The 26,607-nt window shown below is 45.4% G+C and overlaps 1 protein-coding gene across 1 annotated transcript in view; it reads left to right on the top strand.

The window, feature by feature from the left end:
• Nucleotides 1-26,607, top strand: part of LOC141155204 (H-2 class II histocompatibility antigen, E-S beta chain-like) — a 127,363-nt gene that overhangs the window by 35,957 nt on the left and 64,799 nt on the right. The window contains exon 2 of the mRNA XM_073641946.1: nucleotides 15,575-15,850. Within this exon, the coding sequence (XP_073498047.1) occupies nucleotides 15,575-15,850 (276 nt within the window). The remainder of the gene's footprint in view (nucleotides 1-15,574; nucleotides 15,851-26,607) is intronic.

Raw genomic sequence — 26,607 nt, forward strand, 5'->3', positions numbered from 1 at the left:
CTTAATTTATACAGACATATTTTGACTGTTTCTAAATAGGGCTTGTCCTTCTGCTGACAATGCCCAAACCGGCTTCTGAAGTTGTCGGACGGAAAACAGACACCGACGCTTCAACGCTTTAAGCCCGAAACTTCCGGTTAATCCGACGCCTTCACTTGCCACGGAGACAGTCATGGTCATCTGTGGAGAGGAAATACTAATGCCAAGGGCAGCCTCTCCTACAGGCCTAATGTCTTGGGATACTTCAACCTTCGCTGGACAAAGACCATCAGGGGGTCCCAAACCACCGCAGCGGGACCGCAATTCGATTTTGTGACTGAGTTCTGGCTTCTGCTTTGCCTGACGAACATAGTCATCCTTCATGGATTCTGTGCGGAAAGCTGCTTCTACAGGCTGGGAAACAGGAGGTCTTTGGGAGGACAGAACCTGGCGAGACGGTTTACCTCTACGCCTTGCACGTCTGGACTGTCTCTTGAGGTTGGGAAGAGAAGTATTCTGTGGACCATAGTCATCCTTTGTGGATTCAGGGTGGGCAGCAGTCTCTTCAGGCTGGAGAACTGGTAGGCTACCTACACACATTACCCATCGGGGCTGCTCCGGGATATTGGGAAGGGAAGCTTTAGCAGAGGCTTCCGGGTTAGGGTCATCAAAGACCATTAGAAAGGCCACCAGGAAGGCCTGCAGGTCAAAGATAGGGTCCCATGCTTCCCATAGGGGAGTGATCCATTTCAAAGCATCACCCGTTAGGTAGGACATCATAAATGCCACTTTAACCTGATCGGTAGGAAAGTAGTGAGCATAGAACTTGAAATGCAGCATGCATTGCTCCACAAAGCACGGCTTCGCTTTGGATCCCCATAGAACCGTGGCGGATCTGCAGGAACGAGTGCTGATTGATCCATTTGAGCTGGTGCGTAAATCGCCGGGACCTCGGCTTGCGAAAATTTTTTTTCTTGCTGCACGGATTCGCCAGATATGGATTCAAATGTCTCTGCGAACGAAGGGCCTGAGCAAACTGTTATGCAGACTGGCTGGCGTGTGCATGATTAGTGATCCCACTGTACCATGAACCGAGGAGTGCCTGGAGGGGCGTAACTAAGTATCAACCCGATCCGACCAAGGTCGCACGGCGGCTAACGACTCCGTGAACCAAGGAGGAACCGAGCAGAGGGACCAGGTGCAACTCCAGGTCAGACCCCAATCACAGCTGTTGACCCACACCGGGGAATGCAGGAACGGGCAAGTTAGGCTGGCATGTAGACAGGTGGGCACTGGCAGGCACGGCTGGTATGCTGACAGGTGGGAGTTGGCAGGCACGGCTGGAGGACAGACGGGAGGATACTGGCAAGCACGGCTGGTATGCAGACAGGGGGTTACTGGCGAGCATGGCTGGAGTGCAGACAGGGAGGTACTAGCAGGTTGGAGCCCAGGCTGGATAGAGGCCAGTACAGACTGGAAGACAGGAGCAGAGCCGCAGTTGCGGTAGACAGGTAGAGCAGAGAGGAGCCGCCGGAGTGGTGGGCAAGTCAGAGCAGAGAGAAGCCGCCGGAGCGGTGGGCAAGTCAGAGCAGAGAGAAGCCGCTGGAGCGGTGGGCAAGTCAGAGCAGAGAGAAGCCGCCGGAGCGGTGGGCAAGTCAGAGCAGAGAGAAGCCGCCGGAGCGGTGGGCAAGTCAGAGCAGAGAGAAGCCGCCGGAGCAGTGGGCAAGTCAGAGCAGAGAGAAGCCGCCGGAGCGGTGGGCAAGTCAGAGCAGAGAGAAAACGCCGGAGCGGTGGGCAAGTCAGAGCAGAGAGAAGCCGCCGGAGCGTTGAGCAAGTCAGAGCAGAGAGAAGCCGCCGGAGCGGTGAGAAGGCAGATCAGGAAAGAACCGCCAGAGCGGTGAGCAAGGCAGAGCAGGAAGGAACCGCCAGAGCGGTGAGCAAGCCAGAGCGGGAAGGAACCGCCGGAGCGGTGGGCAAGTCAGAGCAGAGAGAAACCGCCGGAGCGGTGGGCAAGTCAGAGCAGAGAGAAACCGCCGGAGCGGTGGGCAAGTCAGAGCAGAGAGAAACCGCCGGAGCGGTGGGCAAGTCAGAGCAGAGAAAAACCGCAAGTGCGGTGAACAACGCAGAGAGGACAGGGCTCTGTTCACATGGAACAGACTGGAAAATACAGGAAGATACGGAGGAAGGGAAAAGGGACAAGCAGAACCAGATACACACAAGGTACTTGCTATGAAGTAGTGAGTGGACCCAAAACCCACAAACAGAAGTACAGAGACAACGAGTAGGAGTTAGGTGCAGGTTCAGACAATGCAGGAAAAGGGAAGGTACGGACATAGAGAAAAACAGATAACAGGCTAAGGTACAGTTCAGACAGGAACTGCTACTGCAAGATATACAGGAGAAAGTCTGGGTATACGGCCCCCAGAATGGTGGACAAACTGTAACGGGTCTGGGAGGCGGAACCTCTGAGCTACTATACAAGGGGGCGGTCCTTGTAAGGGAGCGGGTGGCGACCAGGGTAGAGGGGCAGGCAGTCACAGCAGGTGACCGGGACAGTCTCTGAATGAACGGACAGGAGGTCACGGCAAGTGACCGGGGCAGTCTCTGGATGAACGGGCAGGAGGTCACGGCAAGTGACCGGGGCAGTCTCTGGGTAAAGGGTTGGTACGACCTGTGGCGGCTGATAGACGTGAGCTCCCAGGTGAGCAGGCGAGAGTCTCTGGATAAACGGGTGGTCACAGCATGTGACGGCGGAGCCTCCAGGAAGACCAACAGACAGGTAGCAGATGAGCGCTCCCAGGTGAGCGGGCAGGAGTCTCTGGACAAGCGGGTGGTCACAGCACGTGACGGCAGAGCCTCCAGGTAGGCTAGCAGACAAGCAGCAGATGAGCGCTCCCAGGTGAGCGAGCAAGCAGGTCCATAGACAGACTGACAGGAGTTGGAAGGCAGACCGTCGGACCTCAGCCAAGCAGGCAGGTAGCAGAATATCAGGCAGGAATAAGACAGCAAGCTGGCAGGAATCTGGCAGGTAACTGGCAACGGGACCTGAGGGCTGAAGCAGAGTAGTGAACAGTGCTACAACATTGCTCGGGCACCTCCATTTTGGAGGAGGTGCCTTTTATATGGGAGGTCCTCCGGCAATTGGCCGGGGACTCCTTAGGACGGCGCGCGCGGTCCCTTTAAGAGAGGGGGAGCGCGCGCGCGCCCTAAGCACACTGCTGGGGAAGGAGCGCGTGCCTGAAGCAGCGGGGAGAGAAGCGCTGGAGGACGCCGTGCCCGGAGCGGGGAGGTGAGAGGGACGGCGTCTCTGCCTAGAACGGGGCAGAGACGCCGATGCTACAGTACCCCCCCCTTTAGGCCCCCTCTTTTTTTGGCCAGAAAGAAATTTTTCAAGGAGAAGCGGGGCGTTGATGTTCTCCCTGGGTTCCCAAGTTCTCTCCTCAGGACCAAACCCCTTCCAATCTACCAGAAAAAAGGTTTTTCCTCTTACCCTCTTGGAGGCCAGAATACTCTCTACCTCAAAGATGTCATCAGCGGAAACCGGAGCAGGAGGGGCACCTGGATTTTTGGAAAAAAAGTTAAAGACAACGGGTTTGAGGAGAGATACGTGGAAGGAGTTGGGGATCCGTAGGGTGGCCAGGAGTTTTAATTTGTAGGCCACAGGGTTAATTTGCCTGAGGACTTCGAAGGGGCCGATGAATCGAGGACCCAACTTGTAGGAGGGTACTTTGAGCCGCACATGTTTGGATGAGAGCCAAACCTTGTCTCCCGGACGGAATTGGGGCGGATCCAGACGTCTCTTATCAGCATATCTCTTCATCCGCTCAGAGGAGAGAAGAAGAGCGGACCTGGTGCTCTCCCAAATAGTAGAAAATTCGCTGACAAGAGACTCCGCAGCAGGGTTGTCCACAGAAACGGAGACAGGAAGTGGAATCCGGGGATGTTGGCCACCGACTATAAAGAACGGGGATTTGGAAGAGGATTCGCTCTCATGGTTGTTATAAGAGAACTCGGCCCATGGTAGGAGATCCACCCAGTCCGAGTGGTGAGCATCAACGAAGTGCCGGAGGTAGCTGGTCAAGATCTGATTGATCCGCTCCACTTGACCATTGGACTGAGGATGGTAAGCGGAGGAGAAGTCCACGGTAATGTCCAGCAGCTTACATGTGCCTCTCTAGAAGCGTGAGGTGAACTGAACCCCACGATCCGACACGATGTGGAGGGGCAGACCATGGAGACGGAAGATGTGGCGGATAAAGTCTTTAGCCAGCTTGGGTGCAGACGGGAGACCAGGCAGGGGAATGAAGTGGGCCATCTTAGAAAAACGGTCAGCGACAACCCAAATGACAGTACAACCGGCAGAAACTGGAAGGTCGGTGATAAAGTCCATAGCGATGTGTTGCCAAGGAGCAGCAGGTACGGGAAGGGGCAGGAGATGGCCGGCTGGTAGATGTCGGGGAACTTTGTTACGGGCACAGGATGAACAGGCCGCGACGAAGTCTACCACATCCTTACGCAGGTTAGGCCACCAGTAATGCCGGGTAATAAGTTGGAAGGTCTTCTTTTGGCCAGCATGGCCAGCTAGTTTAGAAGAATGTCCCCAGCGAAGAACCCTCTCCCGATCTGGCACAGCTACGAACGTCTTACCGGGTGGAAGACGAGTCAGATCCAAGGGGGCCACATTCATCACCTTGGAGGAGTCGATGATGTGCGTAGGTTCCTCCTCTTGATCGGAGGACAGGAAGGACCGGGACAAGGCATCAGCATTGACGTTCTTGTCCGCCGGACGGAAATGAAGAATGAAGTCGAAGCGGGCAAAAAACAACGACCACCGGGCCTGGCGAGGATTGAGTCTTTGGGCATTTTGGAGATATGCCAGGTTTTTGTGATCTGTGTAGATAATTACCGGGTAGAGAGCCCCTTCAAGCAGATAGCGCCACCCCCCCAGTGCCAATTTGATGGCTAGCAATTCACGGTCTCCTATGGAGTAGTTGCGCTCCGACGAGGAGAAGATTTTGGAGAATAAGCCGCATGTTACCATTCTCCCGGTAGAAGATTTTTGGGTGAGCACCACTCCGGCTCCGGAGGAGGAGGCATCAACCTCCAGGTAGAATTGTTTATTACAGTCCGGACGGTGCAGGACGGGAGCAGAGGCGAAGGCTTTCTTTAGGGAAAGGAAGGCCTCCTCGGCTTCAGGCGACCATGTCCTGGGGTTAGCCCCCTTACGGGTAAGTGCAGATATGGGAGCAGTCCGAGACGAGAAGTGTGGGATGAAAAGACGATAGTAATTAGCGAAGCCCAGGAATCGCTGTATCACCTTCAAACCTTCAGGACGAGGCCATTTTAGAACGGAAGAGAGCTTCTCGGGATCCATTTGCAGACCTGTTTGGGAGATGACGTAGCCCAAGAACGGAAGGGAGGTCTGATCGAAGAGGCACTTCTCGTATTTGGCATAAAGGTGGTTCTGCCGAAGCCTAAGCAGGACCTGACGAACATCCCTCCGGTGTGTGGGGAGATCCGGAGAGAAGACCAAGATATCGTCCAGGTATACCACTACGCAGGAGTACAGGAGGTCACGGAAGATGTCGTTGACTAGTTCCTGAAAGACCGCGGGAGCATTACAGAGACCGAAGGGCATCACAAGGTACTCGTAGTGACCGTCCCGGGTATTGAATGCCGTCTTCCACTCGTCTTCTTGACGGATACGGACCAGATTATACGCTCCTCGTAGATCCAGCTTGGAGAAGATCCTGGCGCCCTTGAGACGGTCAAACAATTCGGAGATGAGTGGCAGGGGATATTTGTTTTTTACCGTGATGAGATTGAGTCCTCTGTAGTCAATACAGGGACATAGCGAGCCGTCTTTCTTTTTGACAAAGAAGAATCCGGCTCCAGCCGGGGAGGTAGATTTTCGGATAAATCCCCTAGCCAGATTCTCTTCAATGTACTCAGACATGGCCCGGGTCTCGGCTGCAGACAACGGGTAGATACGCCCACGGGGAGGAGTGGTGCCAGGTACCAGGTCGATCGGGCAATCGTATGGCCTATGGGGTGGCAACGTCTCAGCTTCCTTTTTACCGGAGACGTCCGCATAGGGCCAGTAGGGAGCTGGGAGACCAGGTAAGTTAGCTGGAGTAGGCTGAGGGCGAAGTGGACGGACCGGGACCAGGCAGGTCCTATGGCAGTCAGGACCCCATCGGAGTACTTCACCGGACCGCCAGTTCAATACGGGTTCATGTGTCTGGAGCCAAGGTAAACCTAGCAACAGGGAGTGAGAAAGTCCGAACAGCACATGGAATGAGATCTCCTCAGAGTGCAGCATTCCCACCTGCAGGGTTATGGGTTCAGTGACGAGCAGGATGGTCTCCGAGAGAAGTCTTCCATCCACGGAGGCGACTGACAATGGTTCAGCCAGGGACTTGGTGGGAATATGGTATCTCTCTACCAGAGACTGGGAGATGAGGTTTCCAGCAGCTCCAGAATCCAGATGGGCGAGTTCAAAGAGATGGTTCTCTCCCCAAGCAATAGAGACCGGTAAGGTCAGAGACGGAGAGGGCTTACTTTTGTCTAGGACGACCTCTCCGAGTGGTCCTAGACACTGGCGTTTCCCGGCTTTTCCGGGCAGGAACGGATGAAGTGCTTCATACTGCCACAATAGAAACAGCTTCCCTCGGCTCGGCGAGATTCCTGGCGAGAACCGACCATTTTGGTCTGGTCGACCTGCATAGGCTCAGGATAGTGTTCCTGAGGAGAGACGGAGGGAGTGACGGGTTTCTGAAAAGTAGGAGCTAGACGTGGAAACCTCCTCTCACGGGTAACCTCTTTGGCACGCTCCTGGAACCGTAGGTCAATCCGGGTGGCAAGAGTTATTAGGTCATCGAGAGTGGTAGGAATGTCCCGACCGGCAAGTTCATCTTTAATACGGCCGGACAGACCCTCCCAGAAGACGGATACCAGAGCGTCATTATCCCAGGCCAGCTCCGAGGCAAGGGTACGGAACCGTATGGCATATTGGCCCACGGTGAGACTTCCCTGACGGAGGAGTAGCAGTGATGATGCGGATGAGGTCTTCCGTCCGGGTTCGTCGAAGACTTTCCGGAAAGCCGTGAGAAAGGCAGGCAAGTCGGACACCAGGGGGTCTCCTCTCTCCCATACAGGATTTAGCCAGGCCAGGGCCTCCCCGGTGAGATGGGACATGATGAAGGCAATTTTGGCCCGGTCGGAGTTAAACTGGTGAGACAGGAGTTCAAAGTGCAGGGTGCACTGATTTATGAAGCCCCGAGCCTGGGCGGAGTCGCCTCCGAAGCGAGGAGGTGCAGAAAGCCGGGGTCCGGGGTAGGATACCATGTTATTAGTGGGCAGTGGAGCTGCCGGATTGCGAGTCATGGCGCTGGCGGTGGTTGCAGGCGGAGCAGTCAGAGTGTCCAGGCGAGAATTGACATTCCGCAGGTGACCCAGGATGGACTCCTGTTGGGACCTCTGACGGGACAGTTCATGACACAGGTCCGAGAGCGAGGGAGCTTGAGTGCCACCGGGTTCCATGGCCCGAGCAAACTGTAACGGGTCTGGGAGGCGGAACCTCTGAGCTACTATACAAGGGGGCGGTCCTTGTAAGGGAGCGGGTGGCGACCAGGGTAGACGGGCAGGCAGTCACAGCAGGTGACCGGGACAGTCTCTGAATGAACGGACAGGAGGTCACGGCAAGTGACCGGGGCAGTCTCTGGATGAACGGGCAGGAGGTCACGGCAAGTGACCGGGGCAGTCTCTGGGTAAAGGGTTGGTACGACCTGTGGTGGCTGAAGATAGACGTGAGCTCCCAGGTGAGCAGGCGAGAGTCTCTGGATAAACGGGTGGTCACAGCATGTGACGGCGGAGCCTCCAGGAAGACCAACAGACAGGTAGCAGATGAGCGCTCCCAGGTGAGCGGGCAGGAGTCTCTGGACAAGCGGGTGGTCACAGCACGTGACGGCAGAGCCTCCAGGTAGGCTAGCAGACAAGCAGCAGATGAGCGCTCCCAGGTGAGCGAGCAAGCAGGTCCATAGACAGACTTACAGGAGTTGGAAGGCAGACCGTCGGACCTCAGGCAAGCAGGCAGGTAGCAGAATATCAGGCAGGAATAAGACAGCAAGCTGGCAGGAATCTGGCAGGTATCTGGCAGGTAACTGGCAACGGGACCTGAGGGCTGAAGCAGAGTAGTGAACAGTGCTACAACATTGCTCGGGCATCTCCATTTTGGAGGAGGTGCCTTTTATATGGGAGGTCCTCCGGCAATTGGCCGGGGACTCCTTAGGACGGCGCGCGCGGTCCCTTTAAGAGAGGGGGAGCGCGCGCGCGCCCTAAGCACACTGCCGGGGAAGGAGCGCGTGCCGGAAGCAGCGGGGAGAGAAGCGCTGGAGGACGCCGCGCCAGGAGCGGGGAGGTGAGAGGGACGGCGTCTCTGCCTAGAACGGGGCAGAGACGCTGATGCTACACAAACAGGCTAGGGTACAGTTCAGACAGGAACTGCTACTGCAAGAGATACAAGAGCAAGTCTGGGTATACGGTCTACAGAATGGCGGACAAACAGGCCAGGGTACAGTTCAGACAGGAACTGCTACTGAAGGAGATACAGGAGCGAGTCTGGGAGTACAGCTCCCAGAGTAGCGAAAACAGACTAGAAGACAGGGGTAACAGGACAGGACCTGGCAATACAGTATGCAAAGACAAACTGAGTGAAGGTGTTGCTCAGGCACCTCCTTCTGGGTGGAGGGGGTTTAAATATCTAGAGACTGACAGCAATAGGCTGGAGACGCATTAGGGGTGTGCCCACAGCAGCTATAAGAATCAGGAAGTAACCGGGCCGCCACCCTAAGCAGACACTCAGAAGGAATGCACACAGCATGAATTGGAGCACGGCTTGCAGGCTGGACTGAAGGGTAAGATTGCGGTCTTGAATGGTGAGAGATGGTGCACCATGCAAGCATGCCGCCAGGGATGTTACATATATATTTCTCTGTGGTATTAGTGCATCATGAATCGTGGTATTAAAGGGGCCACTGAGACTCTTTGGCCAGGGCCCACGGAAACCTGGAGCCAGCCCTGCCTAAGATAAACGTTAAAAGGAGGGAGGGGAGTTCATACACCACACATCTACATGTGAATATACGATTTATACCTATTCAACTCCAATGACCAATTTGCTTAACCACACTTTGTTAACCCCCATCTGACTGCTTCAGTCTCCGCCCCTATTCTAAAAGTGAATGAGATGCAAAGTCCTTATGGTTAAAACCCAACCTTTTGATTATTCTTCTAAATATTGCTACAAATTGAAACCTATAAAGAGCCCTCCTGTCCTCATGCATTAAAAAGGAACCATCAACCACCTTAGACCTACAAGCCCAATATTCACTAACACATTGGACTGGACATGCTCGAGAGATAAGCATTCTGAACATGACCACCCTTTTCCAGTCTGATCAGTCTTAAGGCCCCGTCACACTAAGCGACGCAGCAGCGATCCCGACAACGATACAACCTGTCCGGGATCGCTGCTGCGTCGCTAATAGATCGCTAGTGAGCTGTCAAACAGGCAGGCTCACCAGCGATCAGGGGAGCAGCGACATCGTGGAAAGAATCTTTCCACGATGTCCTGCTCCCGATTACCAGCCTGCTGAAGCAGGAGCAGGCTGGTAACCATGATAAACAGCGGGTTACTAGGGGCACACGCGCACTTAGTAACCCGCTGTTTGTCATGGATACCACTCTGCTACGGTGCACGGGAGGTTACCGCTCACCTTAGCAGAGTCGTAACCATGATAAACAGCGGGTTACTAAGTGCGCGTGTGCCCCTAGTAACCCGATGTTTATCCTGGATACCAGCCTGATCGTTGGTCCCGCTGGTCACACACAGCGATGTGTGCTGGCCAGCGGGAGAGCAACGACCAAAAAATGGTCCAGGACATTCTGCAGCGATCAGCGACCTCACAGCAGGGGCCTGATCGCTGCAAAGTGTCACACATAGCGACATCGCTGGTGAGGTCGCTGTTGCGTCACCAAAACCGTGACTCAGCAGCGATCTCGCTATGTGAGATGGGGGCTTTAGACCAGTAGAACACACATATAACCCGGTCCTGTAAACAATCAACATCCATATAAGACAAACCATCTTGAGATAGCACTGTTTGACTAACTCGGTATTCTTGAAAGCGCCAATGAAAAAGCCGCTTGAAATAAACACTTTTCATAATCGTTCAAACAAACACACTTTAATGCAAATGAACAACTGAAAAGAAACTTTTTTTTCCTATGCACGCTGAACCAGAAAAAAAAAAATGAAAAATCCATTATACCCAACATCTTAAACCTAAATAAAAAGGCCAACCATCTTTTTTGAAATACCTGAACTCAACACTGCTTTTGAAAAACAATCCCCTATAAAGAACAAAAGCAGCGGCAAAAGGTCCCCATTCATAATATCACTATTCAAGCATCCACAAAAACCCACCTATACTTTTCATACCGCATCATAAGCTGTCCTGGTGCCTGGTCATACAGATTCCAACATCAAATCAAAGGCTATCCGGATACCAGACTCCATAGATGATCCTGGCAGGGGGCTGCTCCTCTTCTGGAGCCAGCGTCTGAAAATGATCCCACTAAATAGAGAAATGGAGTCAGCTAAACAATTCTGAACACCCAGCACATATCTATCACAGAACCACACGATTAGTTCCAAGCCTCATAAAACCAGGTGACTAAAAAGGTTCACAACAGGGGGAGAGGCAGGGGCAGACATATCATTGGTGTAACCTGTGCGGCCACACAGGGACCCAAGAGGTAAGGGGGCCCATTTCTATCTCCAAAGCAGGTGCAATTTTGCATTTTTAGGAGGTCTCGGCTGCAAAGGAACCATATATTGTTCTTGCGCAGGGGCCCATTTCTGTCTGTGTCCGCCAGTGGTTAACTTGTACAACAGCTAAAGTATCACAGCAAAATGTAACGCTTTTGTTAAAGAAAAACTCACCCCAAACTTCAATTGTTGTCACAATCGGGAATAATTCCAGAAGCACCATATTGCGCACTAAACCCTTCTTCCTCCATTCCTCCTCCATTCCATGACCCCGCAAACCATCCGAACTGTTTACCCATTCTTCCATCCAAAACTGATCTACCATTTAACTGATCCAAAAAGGAGGCCCAAATCCTCTGATTCCCCTTGTGATTAGCTCAGACATGAATGATATGCACTGGATTGCGGACACCCAAAGTAGTAATCGCTAACAGTCAACCAAAAATTCAACCCATCGGCATGATACGACGTGTGAAGTTAAGTTTACCCAATAATGACTGAAGCTGCTTCAAACGCAACTGCACTCAATCAAATGCAGGTCGCAGAAGAACAGGGGCGGATATCCCTTGAAATTCCAGAAGAGGCGAAGCCAGTTGCTCCGGTGTGACATCATTGCACCTCGACTTCCGGGTCCAGCTAGCATGTGCTGTGCCTGTGGTCTACTTTCTGCCGTGTCCTCAAGCAAAGCCGGGTCCTGCCACAAGGCAACACTGTCCACAATAACCACCGGAGGACTGGTCGAGACGCTCTGGATGAAGATGCGCGCATGGGGAAGAAGCCGGAAACAGAAATTCCGCCCCCTTTCTGTGGTCCCTCCGCAGCTGGGTCGGACTCAGGGCACTCCTTCCCGCAGCGGCGCTCAACTGGTCCCTTGACTACGGAGGGAATCACCGATGGGCTCCTCGTCCTTCTGGATCAGCGTGGGGGGGACGACATCTGGACTCAGATGTTCTGGGGGTCGCCGACATCTGGTGGGCGCACTGGGTCCTTGTGCTGGCCTAGCATGGATTTCACCTTTTCCATACCCCTTTTTGAAAACTTCCTAACCAATCCCAAGCTACATTCCAACCCATCTGACCTAAATCTAACTCCCCCACTCCCTCTAACCTTATCTGTGGATGTGCAAAATCAGCCATCAACCCTTCCCTAGCCAAACTACATATTAACCCTTTCCTAGCCTTCTTCCAAACCCCTGTCATGTTTGGGCCTCCACTTTAGCTACACCTATTGCAGCCCTATTGTTCTGCTCTTACAGCAAATATTACATACAAATTTGGTCTCCTTTTCCATAAGATATGTCCTTTTAAAAAGCTGATCTAAGTTTTGCAATGAGCTGCTGCCTCTGTATCACCATGTGAAGAGCGCTCCTAGGTTGACAGCTCTTGTGTTGCTCACTTTACTACACACGAACAAAGCAGCCCCAAATCAAATTACACGTACAGGAACAGAACAGCAGGATGTGACACATGGGAGCAGGGAATTTACTGGGGTGTTTTTCCAAATCAAGCACAAAGAAAAGAATCATAGAAAGCATAGTATCTAACAAGCCTCCTTACTATCTGAGGCACTGCAAGAAAACAAAGCGCTATAGTGTTAGAGTAGCATTAAATAGAACCTGTCACCAGAAAAAAATTGCTGTTAACCTGCAGATATGGGGTTATTCTGCATATTAATAGTGTTCTGAACCTGCCTGGCGCCGCCACCTAGAGCTCTGTTGTTGGGAGCAAATTAACTTTATTCCTCCAGGCAGCGTTTGGCTTCCAGTGATAGGGGTGGGCCAGTGCTGGTTCAGTCACCGCTCCGTGTATAAAGAGCGGTGGCTGTAACTGCCCCCGGCACTGACAGCAGGTCCTAATGATGAGCGAGCTGCAGGTCAGTGCCATGGGCGCAGTTACAGCCCCTCTATACACGGAGCGGTGACTGAACCTTGCAAGATGACAATGTTTTGGGACGCGGTACAGCTGCTGCTCACAGTATAGTGAGTGGTGACTGTAGCCGCTCTGTCCACATCTCACGACAAATTTGCCAGCTCTGTGGAAGAAAAGTTAATTTTCTTCCTGTAGGACATTTTTAGTGCGGTGACTGGACAGCATTGTAAGGCTGTGTGCCCACTATGCGTTTTTTAAGCGTTTCCAATGCGGCAATTGTGCTGCAGAAACGCTTAAAAAACGCTTGGTAGAAGGTCTGCCATGTTCCCCAATGATAATCCGCATGTGCTGTGTACATGCTACTGAAATTTCCGCTGCGGATTATCATTGCGGAAAAATCCGCAGCACTACCAGTTATTTTGCGGAAGCTCGGCATTTTCGCCGCCATTGACTTGCATTGGAACGCATGGAATCCGCATCACTGCATCTGTACATGCTGATTACATGCGTTTCAATGTGCGGATGGTACCTGGGTGTAGAGGACAGGAGACTCTCCTCCAGACCCGGGTACCATAGTACCTGCAAAAAAAAGAATAAAATATACATTATACTCACCTTCTGATGGCCCCCGGTGTCTTTATCTGATGCTTCTTGGCTTGTCGGCAGCTCGCGGTGGATTCAAGGACCTGCCATGACGTTATTTAGTCATGTGATGGGTCACGCGACTGCTGACGTCGGCAGGTCCTTTAGTCTACCGCGAGCTGCCAGCAAGCCAAGATGCATCGGATAAAGACACCGGGGGCCATTGGAAGGTAAGTATAATATTTATTTTTTACCATCCTTTCGGTCACAGTATATAAATCCATGCCGTTTGCATGGATTTATATAGTGTGACCAAGTTGTCAAGCACTTTCCAAGTGATGCTAAAATCGTTTGGAAAGCGCTTGTCAACCCGCATGTGGAAATGTAAGTGAAGAACGCTTCACATCCGCTTGTCCCTGGCAGGAAAAACGCATGTACAATCCGCATGCGTTTTTTTCTGCCAGGGAGATGCAGAAACGCTCAGGAAAAAGTCCGGAGCATTTCTGCATTGTGGGCACATAGCCTTACTCTACTTACCTACAGATTAGTCCAATATCTGCAGGTTAATAGTGATTACCCAGGTGACAGGTTCCCTTTAACTTAATAATTTGGTGATAGGAGATAGAAAAGCTAAATATTTCTCATGGCTTTATCTCAGGATGTTCTGCCTAAGGCCATGTTCACACATCATGGTTTTTCAGCGTTCTCTTGACAGGAGGTTGTTCAGGATTTTTCTTGATTTTTTGCATGTTTTTTGGTGCGTTTTTTTCACTGTCCTTTTGTCACTGTTATGCATGTACATAAGGTTTAGTGGAAAAAAAAATGTCATTCTGGTTTTGGCACAAAAAACGCTGAAAAAAAAAAAAGCTGAAATACCTGACACCTGTGTTTTTGGTTGTGTTTTTTACACCACCCATTAATGGGTGAAGAAACGCTGAAAGTAGTGACATGATCTATTTTGCAAAAAAACAAACAAACATGCAAAGCACAAAGTACTGAAGAAAAAAAAACCATGATGTGTGAACATAGAGATTTCTGGAATCTCATAGACTTTGCTGGTACTGCAAAATGCAGCTGAAAATTTGTGTGAACATAGCCGAAAAGATTGTTTAGACCATAACTACAGAAAGTGAATATTAGACCTACTAGTGTTAACTTGTCAGTTGCTTTAAAAAAGTTGCCTGTGTGTGTTGAATCCTACTGTACCCCATCCCCCATCCATAGCATATGACGGCAGTCATGAAGGTAATAGCCATTTCATATTTTAACAATAGCACACAAGGAAAACATGAACATTTCTTTTTATGAGACTGGATACCCTTTTATTTGCTCTGTGGCCCACTCATAACAGGATATTCCCAAAAAAGTAATGTTATCTCCTATTGAAATAAAATGATCCAGCTCATCCTTTCCAAAATTAATCCAGTAACTGGGGAAGCCTGGAAAGCAATCTGCTGGATGGTGTTTTAGGAAGATATGTACAAGATAGGTAAAGGATCCAGCTTCCATGGATTTTTATGGAGGGTATTCATTTCATTATTTTTTATTTGCAGAGTATGTATATATTTTCACTTTTTTAATGGATTAAATACAATGTGCTGTTTTGATGTATAGTGGAAGCTGGAGCCTTTACCTTCTTGGCCTTGTGCTATGCGCACAGGACAGCACAGTGCTCGGCTATTTCCGGAAGCCTCATAATAAACAGTGGGTGGAGCGGAGGCCGCGCATGCGCAGCTCCTATGTATGCAGGATAGGGGTCTCGGTGTTGCAGGGTTCAGGTGGTCATCTCTTATGAGTAGAAGTTAGAACACTTGCATTTTTGGGAATAATCAGTGAACATGCCGAGACCAGAGCTATAGAGACAGACGTGCTGCGGTGTGTTATACTGTGCTCCACACACTGACAGCTATAATGACAGCGCATTAGTGCCAGGCGACCACAAGCTGACAGACCCCTGCGACCTGCCGCCTCCTCCGCCATCAGCTCTAGCTCCTGGCTCCTCACAGCCGCAGCCCCGTCACGGAGCCGTCTCTGTAATGATGTGCGGTGCCTGGCGGCGTCTGTGTCATCCCCGGGATAGTAACTGGCGAATCCGATATCGAGGACGCCGCCCCCTTGTGCAGTGCGGAATAGCAGACCCCCGCTGTGGTAGAGGCTGTCCCCGCCGCTCTGCTCGCCCTCCCCCGCCTCTGTTACCTGCTCTCCCCTCAGTACTGCCTGCTCTCTATACTGACCGCTCTGTGCTGCTCTGTTACAGGTGAGTGACGCCTGGTGCAGTGTGCGCCCCAGTATAACGCTCTGCTCTTCATTACAGAGACCGCGGATTACCTGCTTGAAGGTAAATTTGAATGTCACTATCTGAACGGGACACAGCGGGTGCGGTATCTGGAGAGATATTTCTACAATCAGGAGGAGTTCGTTTACTTTGACAGCGATGAAGGAAAATTCATAGCGAAGACGGAGTTCGGGAAACCTGATGCAGATTACTGGAACAAAGATAAGGAAATCCTGGAAGACGAGAGGACCGCAGTGGAGAGATTCTGTATACACAACTATGATATCATACACAGTGTAACTGCTGACCGGAGAGGTGAGACCCCTGTATATACTGTATTATACAGCACATAATACATGGAGGATATAGAGGAGATATAATAATAATATACACAGTATCACTGGTGACCAGGGGTGAGACCCCTGTATATACTGTATTATACAGCACATATTACATGGAGGATATAGAGGAGATATAATAATAATATACACAGTATCACTGGTGACCGGGGGGGTGAGACCCCTGTATATACTGTATTATACTGCACATATTACATGTAGGATATAAAGGAGGAGATATAATAATAATATACACAGTATCACTGGTGACCTGGGGTGAGACCCCTGTATCTACTGTATTATACAGCACATATTACATGGAGGATATAGAGGAGATATAATAATAATATACACAGTATCACTGGTGACCAGGGGAGTGAGACCCCTGTATATACTGTATTATACTGCACATATTACATGTAGGATATAAAGGAGGAGATATAATAATAATATACACAGTATCACTGGTGACCGAGGGGTGAGACCCCTGTATATACTGTATTATACAGTACATATTACATGTAGGATATAAAGGAGGAGATATAATAATAATATACACAGTATCACTGGTGACCTGGGGTGAGACCCCTGTATCTACTGTATTATACAGCACATATTACATGGAGGATATAGAGGAGATATAATAATAATAATATACACAGTATCACTGGTGACCGGAGAGGTGAGACCCCTGTATATACTGTATTATACTGCACATATTACATGTAGGATATAAAGGAGGAGATATAATAATAATATACACAGTATCACTGGTGACCTGGGGTGAGACCCCTGTATCTACTGTATTATACAGCACATATTACATGGAGGATATAGAGGAGATATAATAATAATATACACAGTATCACTGGTGACCAGGGGAGTGAGACCCCTGTATATACTGTATTATACTGCACATATTACATGTAGGATATAAAGGAGGAGATATAATAATAATATACACAGTATCACTGGTGACCGAGGGGTGAGACCCCTGTATATACTGTATTATACAGTACATATTACATGTAGGATATAAAGGAGGAGATATAATAATAATATACACAGTATCACTGGTGACCTGGGGTGAGACCCCTGTATCTACTGTATTATACAGCACATATTACATGGAGGATATAGAGGAGATATAATAATAATATACACAGTATCACTGGTGACCGGGGGGGTGAGACCCCTGTATATACTGTATTATACTGCACATATTACATGTAGGATATAAAGGAGGAGATATAATAATAATATACACAGTATCACTGGTGACCGGGGGGGTGAGACCCCTGTATATACTGTACTATACAGCACATATTACATGGAGGATATAGAGGAGATATAATAATAATATACACAGTATCAATGGTGACTGGGGGGTGAGACCCCTATATATACTGTATTTTACAGCACATATTACATGTAGGATATAGAGGAGGAGATATAATAATAATAATATGATATACACAGTATCACTGGTGACCAGGGGTGAGACCCCTGTTTATACTGTATTATACAGCACATATTACATGTAGGATATAGAGGAGGAGATAATAATAATATACAAAGTATCACTGGTGACCGGGGGTGAGACCCCTATATATACTGTATTATACAGCACATATTACATGTAGGATATAAAGGAGGAGATATAATAATAATATACACAGTATCACTGGTGACCGGGGGGGTGAGACCCCTGTATATACTGTACTATACAGCACATATTACATGTAGGATATAGAGGAGGAGATATAATAATAATAATATGATATACACAGTATCACTGGTGACCAGGGGTGAGACCCCTGTTTATACTGTATTATACAGCACATATTACATGTAGGATATAGAGGAGGAGATAATAATAATATACAAAGTATCACTGGTGACCGGGGGTGAGACCCCTATATATACTGTATTTTACAGCACATATTACATGTAGGATATAAAGGAGGAGATATAATAATATACACAGTATCACTGGTGACCCTGGGTGAGACCCCTATATATACTGTATTATACTGCACATATTACATGTAGGATATAGAGGAGATATAATAATAGTATACACAGTATCACTGGTGACCGGGGGTGAGACCCCTATATATACTGTATTATACAGCACATATTACATGTAGGATATAAAGGAGGAGATATAATAATAATATACACAGTATCACTGGTGACCGGGGGGGTGAGACCCCTGTATATACTGTACTATACAGCACATATTACATGTAGGATATAGAGGAGGAGATATAATAATAATAATATGATATACACAGTATCACTGGTGACCAGGGGTGAGACCCCTGTTTATACTGTATTATACAGCACATATTACATGTAGGATATAGAGGAGGAGATAATAATAATATACAAAGTATCACTGGTGACCGGGGGTGAGACCCCTATATATACTGTATTTTACAGCACATATTACATGTAGGATATAAAGGAGGAGATATAATAATAATAATATACACAGTATCACTGGTGACCCTGGGTGAGACCCCTATATATACTGTATTATACTGCACATATTACATGTAGGATATAGAGGAGATATAATAATAATATACACAGTATCACTGGTGACCGGGTGGTGAGACCCCTGTATATACTGTATTATACAGCACATATTACATGTAGGATATAGAGGAGGAGATATAATAATAATATACACAGTATCACTGGTGACCAGTGGTGAGACCCCTATATATACTGTATTTTACAGCACATATTACATGTAGGATATAAAGGAGGAGATATAATAATAATAATAATATACACAGTATCACTGGTGACCCTGGGTGAGACCCCTATATATACTGTATTATACTGCACATATTACATGTAGGATATAGAGGAGATATAATAATAATAATATACACAGTATCACTGGTGACCGGGGGGTGAGACCCCTGTGTATACTGTATTATACAGCACATAATACATGTAGGATATAGAGGAGATATAATAATAATATACACAGTATCACTGGTGACCGGAGAGGTGAGACCCCTGTATATACTGTATTATACAGCACATATTACTTGTAGGGTATAGAGGAGATATAATAATAATATACACAGTATCACTGGTGACCGGAGAGGTGAGACCCCTGTATATACTGTATTATACAGCACATATTACATGTAGGATATAGAGGAGGAGAGATAATAATAATATACACAGTATCACTGGTGACCGGAGGGTGAGACCCCTGTATATACTGTATTATACAGCACATATTACATGTAGGATATAGAGGAGGAGATAATAATAATATACAAAGTATCACTGGTGACCAGGGGTGAGACCCCTGTATCTACTGTATTATACAGCACATATTACATGGAGGATATAGAGGAGATATAATAATAATATACACAGTATCACTGGTGACCCTGGGTGAGACCCCTATATATACTGTATTATACTGCACATATTACATGTAGGATATAAAGGAGGAGATATAATAATAATATACACAGTATCACTGGTGACCGAGGGGTGAGACCCCTGTATATACTGTATTATACAGTACATATTACATGTAGGATATAAAGGAGGAGATATAATAATAATATACACAGTATCACTGGTGACCGAGGGGTGAGACCCCTGTATATACTGTATTATACAGTACATATTACATGTAGGATATAAAGGAGGAGATATAATAATAATATACACAGTATCACTGGTGACCTGGGGTGAGACCCCTGTATCTACTGTATTATACAGCACATATTACATGGAGGATATAGAGGAGATATAATAATAATAATATACACAGTATCACTGGTGACCGGAGAGGTGAGACCCCTGTATATACTGTATTATACAGTACATATTACATGTAGGATATAAAGGAGGAGATATAATAATAATATACACAGTATCACTGGTGACCTGGGGTGAGACCCCTGTATCTACTGTATTATACAGCACATATTACATGGAGGATATAGAGGAGATATAATAATAATATACACAGTATCACTGGTGACCGGGGGGGTGAGACCCCTGTATATACTGTATTATACTGCACATATTACATGTAGGATATAAAGGAGGAGATATAATAATAATATACACAGTATCACTGGTGACCGGGGGGGTGAGACCCCTGTATATACTGTACTATACAGCACATATTACATGGAGGATATAGAGGAGATATAATAATAATATACACAGTATCAATGGTGACTGGGGGGTGAGACCCCTATATATACTGTATTTTACAGCACATATTACATGTAGGATATAGAGGAGGAGATATAATAATAATAATATGATATACACAGTATCACTGGTGACCAGGGGTGAGACCCCTGTTTATACTGTATTATACAGCACATATTACATGTAGGATATAGAGGAGGAGATAATAATAATATACAAAGTATCACTGGTGACCGGGGGTGAGACCCCTATATATACTGTATTATACAGCACATATTACATGTAGGATATAAAGGAGGAGATATAATAATAATATACACAGTATCACTGGTGACCGGGGGGGTGAGACCCCTGTATATACTGTACTATACAGCACATATTACATGTAGGATATAGAGGAGGAGATATAATAATAATAATATGATATACACAGTATCACTGGTGACCAGGGGTGAGACCCCTGTTTATACTGTATTATACAGCACATATTACATGTAGGATATAGAGGAGGAGATAATAATAATATACAAAGTATCACTGGTGACCGGGGGTGAGACCCCTATATATACTGTATTTTACAGCACATATTACATGTAGGATATAAAGGAGGAGATATAATAATATACACAGTATCACTGGTGACCCTGGGTGAGACCCCTATATATACTGTATTATACTGCACATATTACATGTAGGATATAGAGGAGATATAATAATAGTATACACAGTATCACTGGTGACCGGGGGTGAGACCCCTATATATACTGTATTATACAGCACATATTACATGTAGGATATAAAGGAGGAGATATAATAATAATATACACAGTATCACTGGTGACCGGGGGGGTGAGACCCCTGTATATACTGTACTATACAGCACATATTACATGTAGGATATAGAGGAGGAGATATAATAATAATAATATGATATACACAGTATCACTGGTGACCAGGGGTGAGACCCCTGTTTATACTGTATTATACAGCACATATTACATGTAGGATATAGAGGAGGAGATAATAATAATATACAAAGTATCACTGGTGACCGGGGGTGAGACCCCTATATATACTGTATTTTACAGCACATATTACATGTAGGATATAAAGGAGGAGATATAATAATAATAATATACACAGTATCACTGGTGACCCTGGGTGAGACCCCTATATATACTGTATTATACTGCACATATTACATGTAGGATATAGAGGAGATATAATAATAATATACACAGTATCACTGGTGACCGGGTGGTGAGACCCCTGTATATACTGTATTATACAGCACATATTACATGTAGGATATAGAGGAGGAGATATAATAATAATAATAATAATAATATACACAGTATCACTGGTGACCAGGGGTGAGACCCCTATATATACTGTATTTTACAGCACATATTACATGTAGGATATAAAGGAGGAGATATAATAATAATAATAATATACACAGTATCACTGGTGACCCTGGGTGAGACCCCTATATATACTGTATTATACTGCACATATTACATGTAGGATATAGAGGAGATATAATAATAATAATATACACAGTATCACTGGTGACCGGGGGGTGAGACCCCTGTGTATACTGTATTATACAGCACATAATACATGTAGGATATAGAGGAGATATAATAATAATATACACAGTATCACTGGTGACCGGAGAGGTGAGACCCCTGTATATACTGTATTATACAGCACATATTACTTGTAGGGTATAGAGGAGATATAATAATAATATACACAGTATCACTGGTGACCGGAGAGGTGAGACCCCTGTATATACTGTATTATACAGCACATATTACATGTAGGATATAGAGGAGGAGAGATAATAATAATAATAATAATAATAATATACACAGTATCACTGGTGACCGGGGCTGAGACCCCTGTATATACTGTATTATACAGCACATATTACATGTAGAATATAAAGGAGGAGATATAATAATAATATACACAGTATCACTGGTGACCGGAGGGTGAGACCCCTGTATATACTGTATTATACAGCACATATTACATGTAGGATATAGAGGAGGAGATAATAATAATATACAAAGTATCACTGGTGACCAGGGGTGAGACCCCTGTATCTACTGTATTATACAGCACATATTACATGGAGGATATAGAGGAGATATAATAATAATATACACAGTATCACTGGTGACCAGGGGGGTGAGACCCCTGTATATACTGTATTATACTGCACATATTACATGTAGGATATAAAGGAGGAGATATAATAATAATATACACAGTATCACTGGTGACCAGGGGGGTGAGACCCCTGTATATACTGTATTATACTGCACATATTACATGTAGGATATAAAGGAGGAGATATAATAATAATATACACAGTATCACTGGTGACCGGGGGGGTGAGACCCCTGTATATACTGTATTATACAGTACATATTACATGTAGGATATAAAGGAGGAGATATAATAATAATATACACAGTATCACTGGTGACCTGGGGTGAGACCCCTGTATCTACTGTATTATACAGCACATATTACATGGAGGATATAGAGGAGATATAATAATAATAATATACACAGTATCACTGGTGACCGGAGAGGTGAGACCCCTGTATATACTGTATTATACAGTACATATTACATGTAGGATATAAAGGAGGAGATATAATAATAATATACACAGTATCACTGGTGACCTGGGGTGAGACCCCTGTATCTACTGTATTATACAGCACATATTACATGGAGGATATAGAGGAGATATAATAATAATATACACAGTATCACTGGTGACCGGGGGGGTGAGACCCCTGTATATACTGTATTATACTGCACATATTACATGGAGGATATAGAGGAGATATAATAATAATATACACAGTATCAATGGTGACTGGGGGGTGAGACCCCTATATATACTGTATTTTACAGCACATATTACATGTAGGATATAGAGGAGATATAATAATAATAATATGATATACACAGTATCACTGGTGACCAGGGGTGAGACCCCTGTTTATACTGTATTATACAGCACATATTACATGTAGGATATAGAGGAGGAGATAATAATAATATACAAAGTATCACTGGTGACCGGGGGTGAGACCCCTATATATACTGTATTATACAGCACATATTACATGTAGGATATAAAGGAGGAGATATAATAATAATATACACAGTATCACTGGTGACCGGGGGGGTGAGACCCCTGTATATACTGTACTATACAGCACATATTACATGTAGGATATAGAGGAGGAGATATAATAATAATAATATGATATACACAGTATCACTGGTGACCAGGGGTGAGACCCCTGTTTATACTGTATTATACAGCACATATTACATGTAGGATATAGAGGAGGAGATAATAATAATATACAAAGTATCACTGGTGACCGGGGGTGAGACCCCTATATATACTGTATTTTACAGCACATATTACATGTAGGATATAAAGGAGGAGATATAATAATATACACAGTATCACTGGTGACCCTGGGTGAGACCCCTATATATACTGTATTATACTGCACATATTACATGTAGGATATAGAGGAGATATAATAATAGTATACACAGTATCACTGGTGACCGGGGGTGAGACCCCTATATATACTGTATTATACAGCACATATTACATGTAGGATATAAAGGAGGAGATATAATAATAATATACACAGTATCACTGGTGACCGGGGGGGTGAGACCCCTGTATATACTGTACTATACAGCACATATTACATGTAGGATATAGAGGAGGAGATATAATAATAATAATATGATATACACAGTATCACTGGTGACCAGGGGTGAGACCCCTGTTTATACTGTATTATACAGCACATATTACATGTAGGATATAGAGGAGGAGATAATAATAATATACAAAGTATCACTGGTGACCGGGGGTGAGACCCCTATATATACTGTATTTTACAGCACATATTACATGTAGGATATAAAGGAGGAGATATAATAATAATAATATACACAGTATCACTGGTGACCCTGGGTGAGACCCCTATATATACTGTATTATACTGCACATATTACATGTAGGATATAGAGGAGCTATAATAATAATATACACAGTATCACTGGTGACCAGGGGTGAGACCCCTATATATACTGTATTTTACAGCACATATTACATGTAGGATATAAAGGAGGAGATATAATAATAATAATAATATACACAGTATCACTGGTGACCCTGGGTGAGACCCCTATATATACTGTATTATACTGCACATATTACATGTAGGATATAGAGGAGATATAATAATAATAATATACACAGTATCACTGGTGACCGGGGGGTGAGACCCCTGTGTATACTGTATTATACAGCACATAATACATGTAGGATATAGAGGAGATATAATAATAATATACACAGTATCACTGGTGACCGGAGAGGTGAGACCCCTGTATATACTGTATTATACAGCACATATTACTTGTAGGGTATAGAGGAGATATAATAATAATATACACAGTATCACTGGTGACCGGAGAGGTGAGACCCCTGTATATACTGTATTATACAGCACATATTACATGTAGGATATAGAGGAGGAGAGATAATAATAATAATAATAATAATATACACAGTATCACTGGTGACCGGGGCTGAGACCCCTGTATATACTGTATTATACAGCACATATTACATGTAGAATATAAAGGAGGAGATATAATAATAATATACACAGTATCACTGGTGACCGGAGGGTGAGACCCCTGTATATACTGTATTATACAGCACATATTACATGTAGGATATAGAGGAGGAGATAATAATAATATACACAGTATCACTGGTGACCGGGGGGTGAGACCCCTGTATATACTGTATTTTACAGCACATATTACATGTAGGATATAAAGGAGGAGATATAATAATAATAATAATATACACAGTATCACTGGTGACCCTGGGTGAGACCCCTATATATACTGTATTATACTGCACATATTACATGTAGGATATAGAGGAGATATAATAATAATAATATACATAGTATCACTGGTGACCGGGGGGTGAGACCCCTGTGTATACTGTATTATACAGCACATAATACATGTAGGATATAGAGGAGAAGATATAATAATAATAATATACACTGTATCTCTGGTGACCAGGGGTGAGACCCCTGTATATACTGTATTATACAGCACATAATACATGTAGGATATAGAGGAGGAGATCTAATAATAATATACACAGTATCACTGGTGACCAGGGGTGAGACCCCTGTATATACTGTATTATACAGCACATATTACATGTAGGATATAGAGGAGGAGATATAATAATAATAATAATATACACAGTATCACCGGTGACCGGGGGGTGAGACCCCTGTATATACTGTATTATACAGCACATATTACATGTAGAATATAGAGGAGGAGATATAATAATAATATACACAGTATCACTGGTGACTGGTGGGTGAGACCCCTGTATATACTGTATTATACAGCACATATTACATATAGGATATAAAGGAGGAGATATAATAATAATATACACAGTATCACTGGTGACTGGTGGGTGAGACCCCTGTATATACTGTATTATACAGCACATATTACATGTAGAATATAGAGGAGGAGATATAATAATAATATACACAGTATCACTGGTGACTGGTGGGTGAGACCCCTGTATATACTGTATTATACAGCACATATTACATATAGGATATAAAGGAGGAGATATAATAATAATATACACAGTATCACTGGTGACTGGTGGGTGAGACCCCTGTATATACTGTATTATACAGCACATAATACATGTAGGATATAGAGGAGAAGATATAATAATAATAATAATATACACTGTATCTCTGGTGACCGGGGGTGAGACCCCTGTATATACTGTATTATACAGCACATAATACATGTAGGATATAGAGGAGGAGATCTAATAATAATATACACAGTATCACTGGTGACCGGGGGTGAGACCCCTATATATACTGTATTATACAGCACATATTACATGTAGGATATAGAGGAGGAGATATAATAGTATACACAGTATCACCGGTGACCGGGGGGTGAGACCCCTGTATATACTGTATTATACAGCACATATTACATGTAGAATATAGAGGAGGAGATATAATAATAATATACACAGTATCACTGGTGACTGGTGGGTGAGACCCCTGTATATACTGTATTATACAGCACATATTACATATAGGATATAAAGGAGGAGATATAATAATATACACAGTATCACTGGTGACTGGTGGGTGAGACCCCTGTATATACTGTATTATACAGCAGATATTACATGTAGGATATAAATGAGGAGATATAATTATAATAATAATATACACAGTATCACTGGTGACCGAGGGTGAAACCCCTGTATATACTGTATTATACAGCACATATTACATGTAGAATATAGAGGAGGAGATATAATAATAATAATAATAATAATATACACAGTATCACTGGTGGGTGAGACCCCTGTATATA

The sequence above is a fragment of the Phyllobates terribilis genome, unplaced genomic scaffold (genome assembly GCF_046119375.1).
Source record: "Phyllobates terribilis strain yellow unplaced genomic scaffold, ASM4611937v1 Scaffold_7__3_contigs__length_470593459, whole genome shotgun sequence".
Classification (NCBI taxonomy): Eukaryota; Metazoa; Chordata; class Amphibia; order Anura; family Dendrobatidae; genus Phyllobates; species Phyllobates terribilis.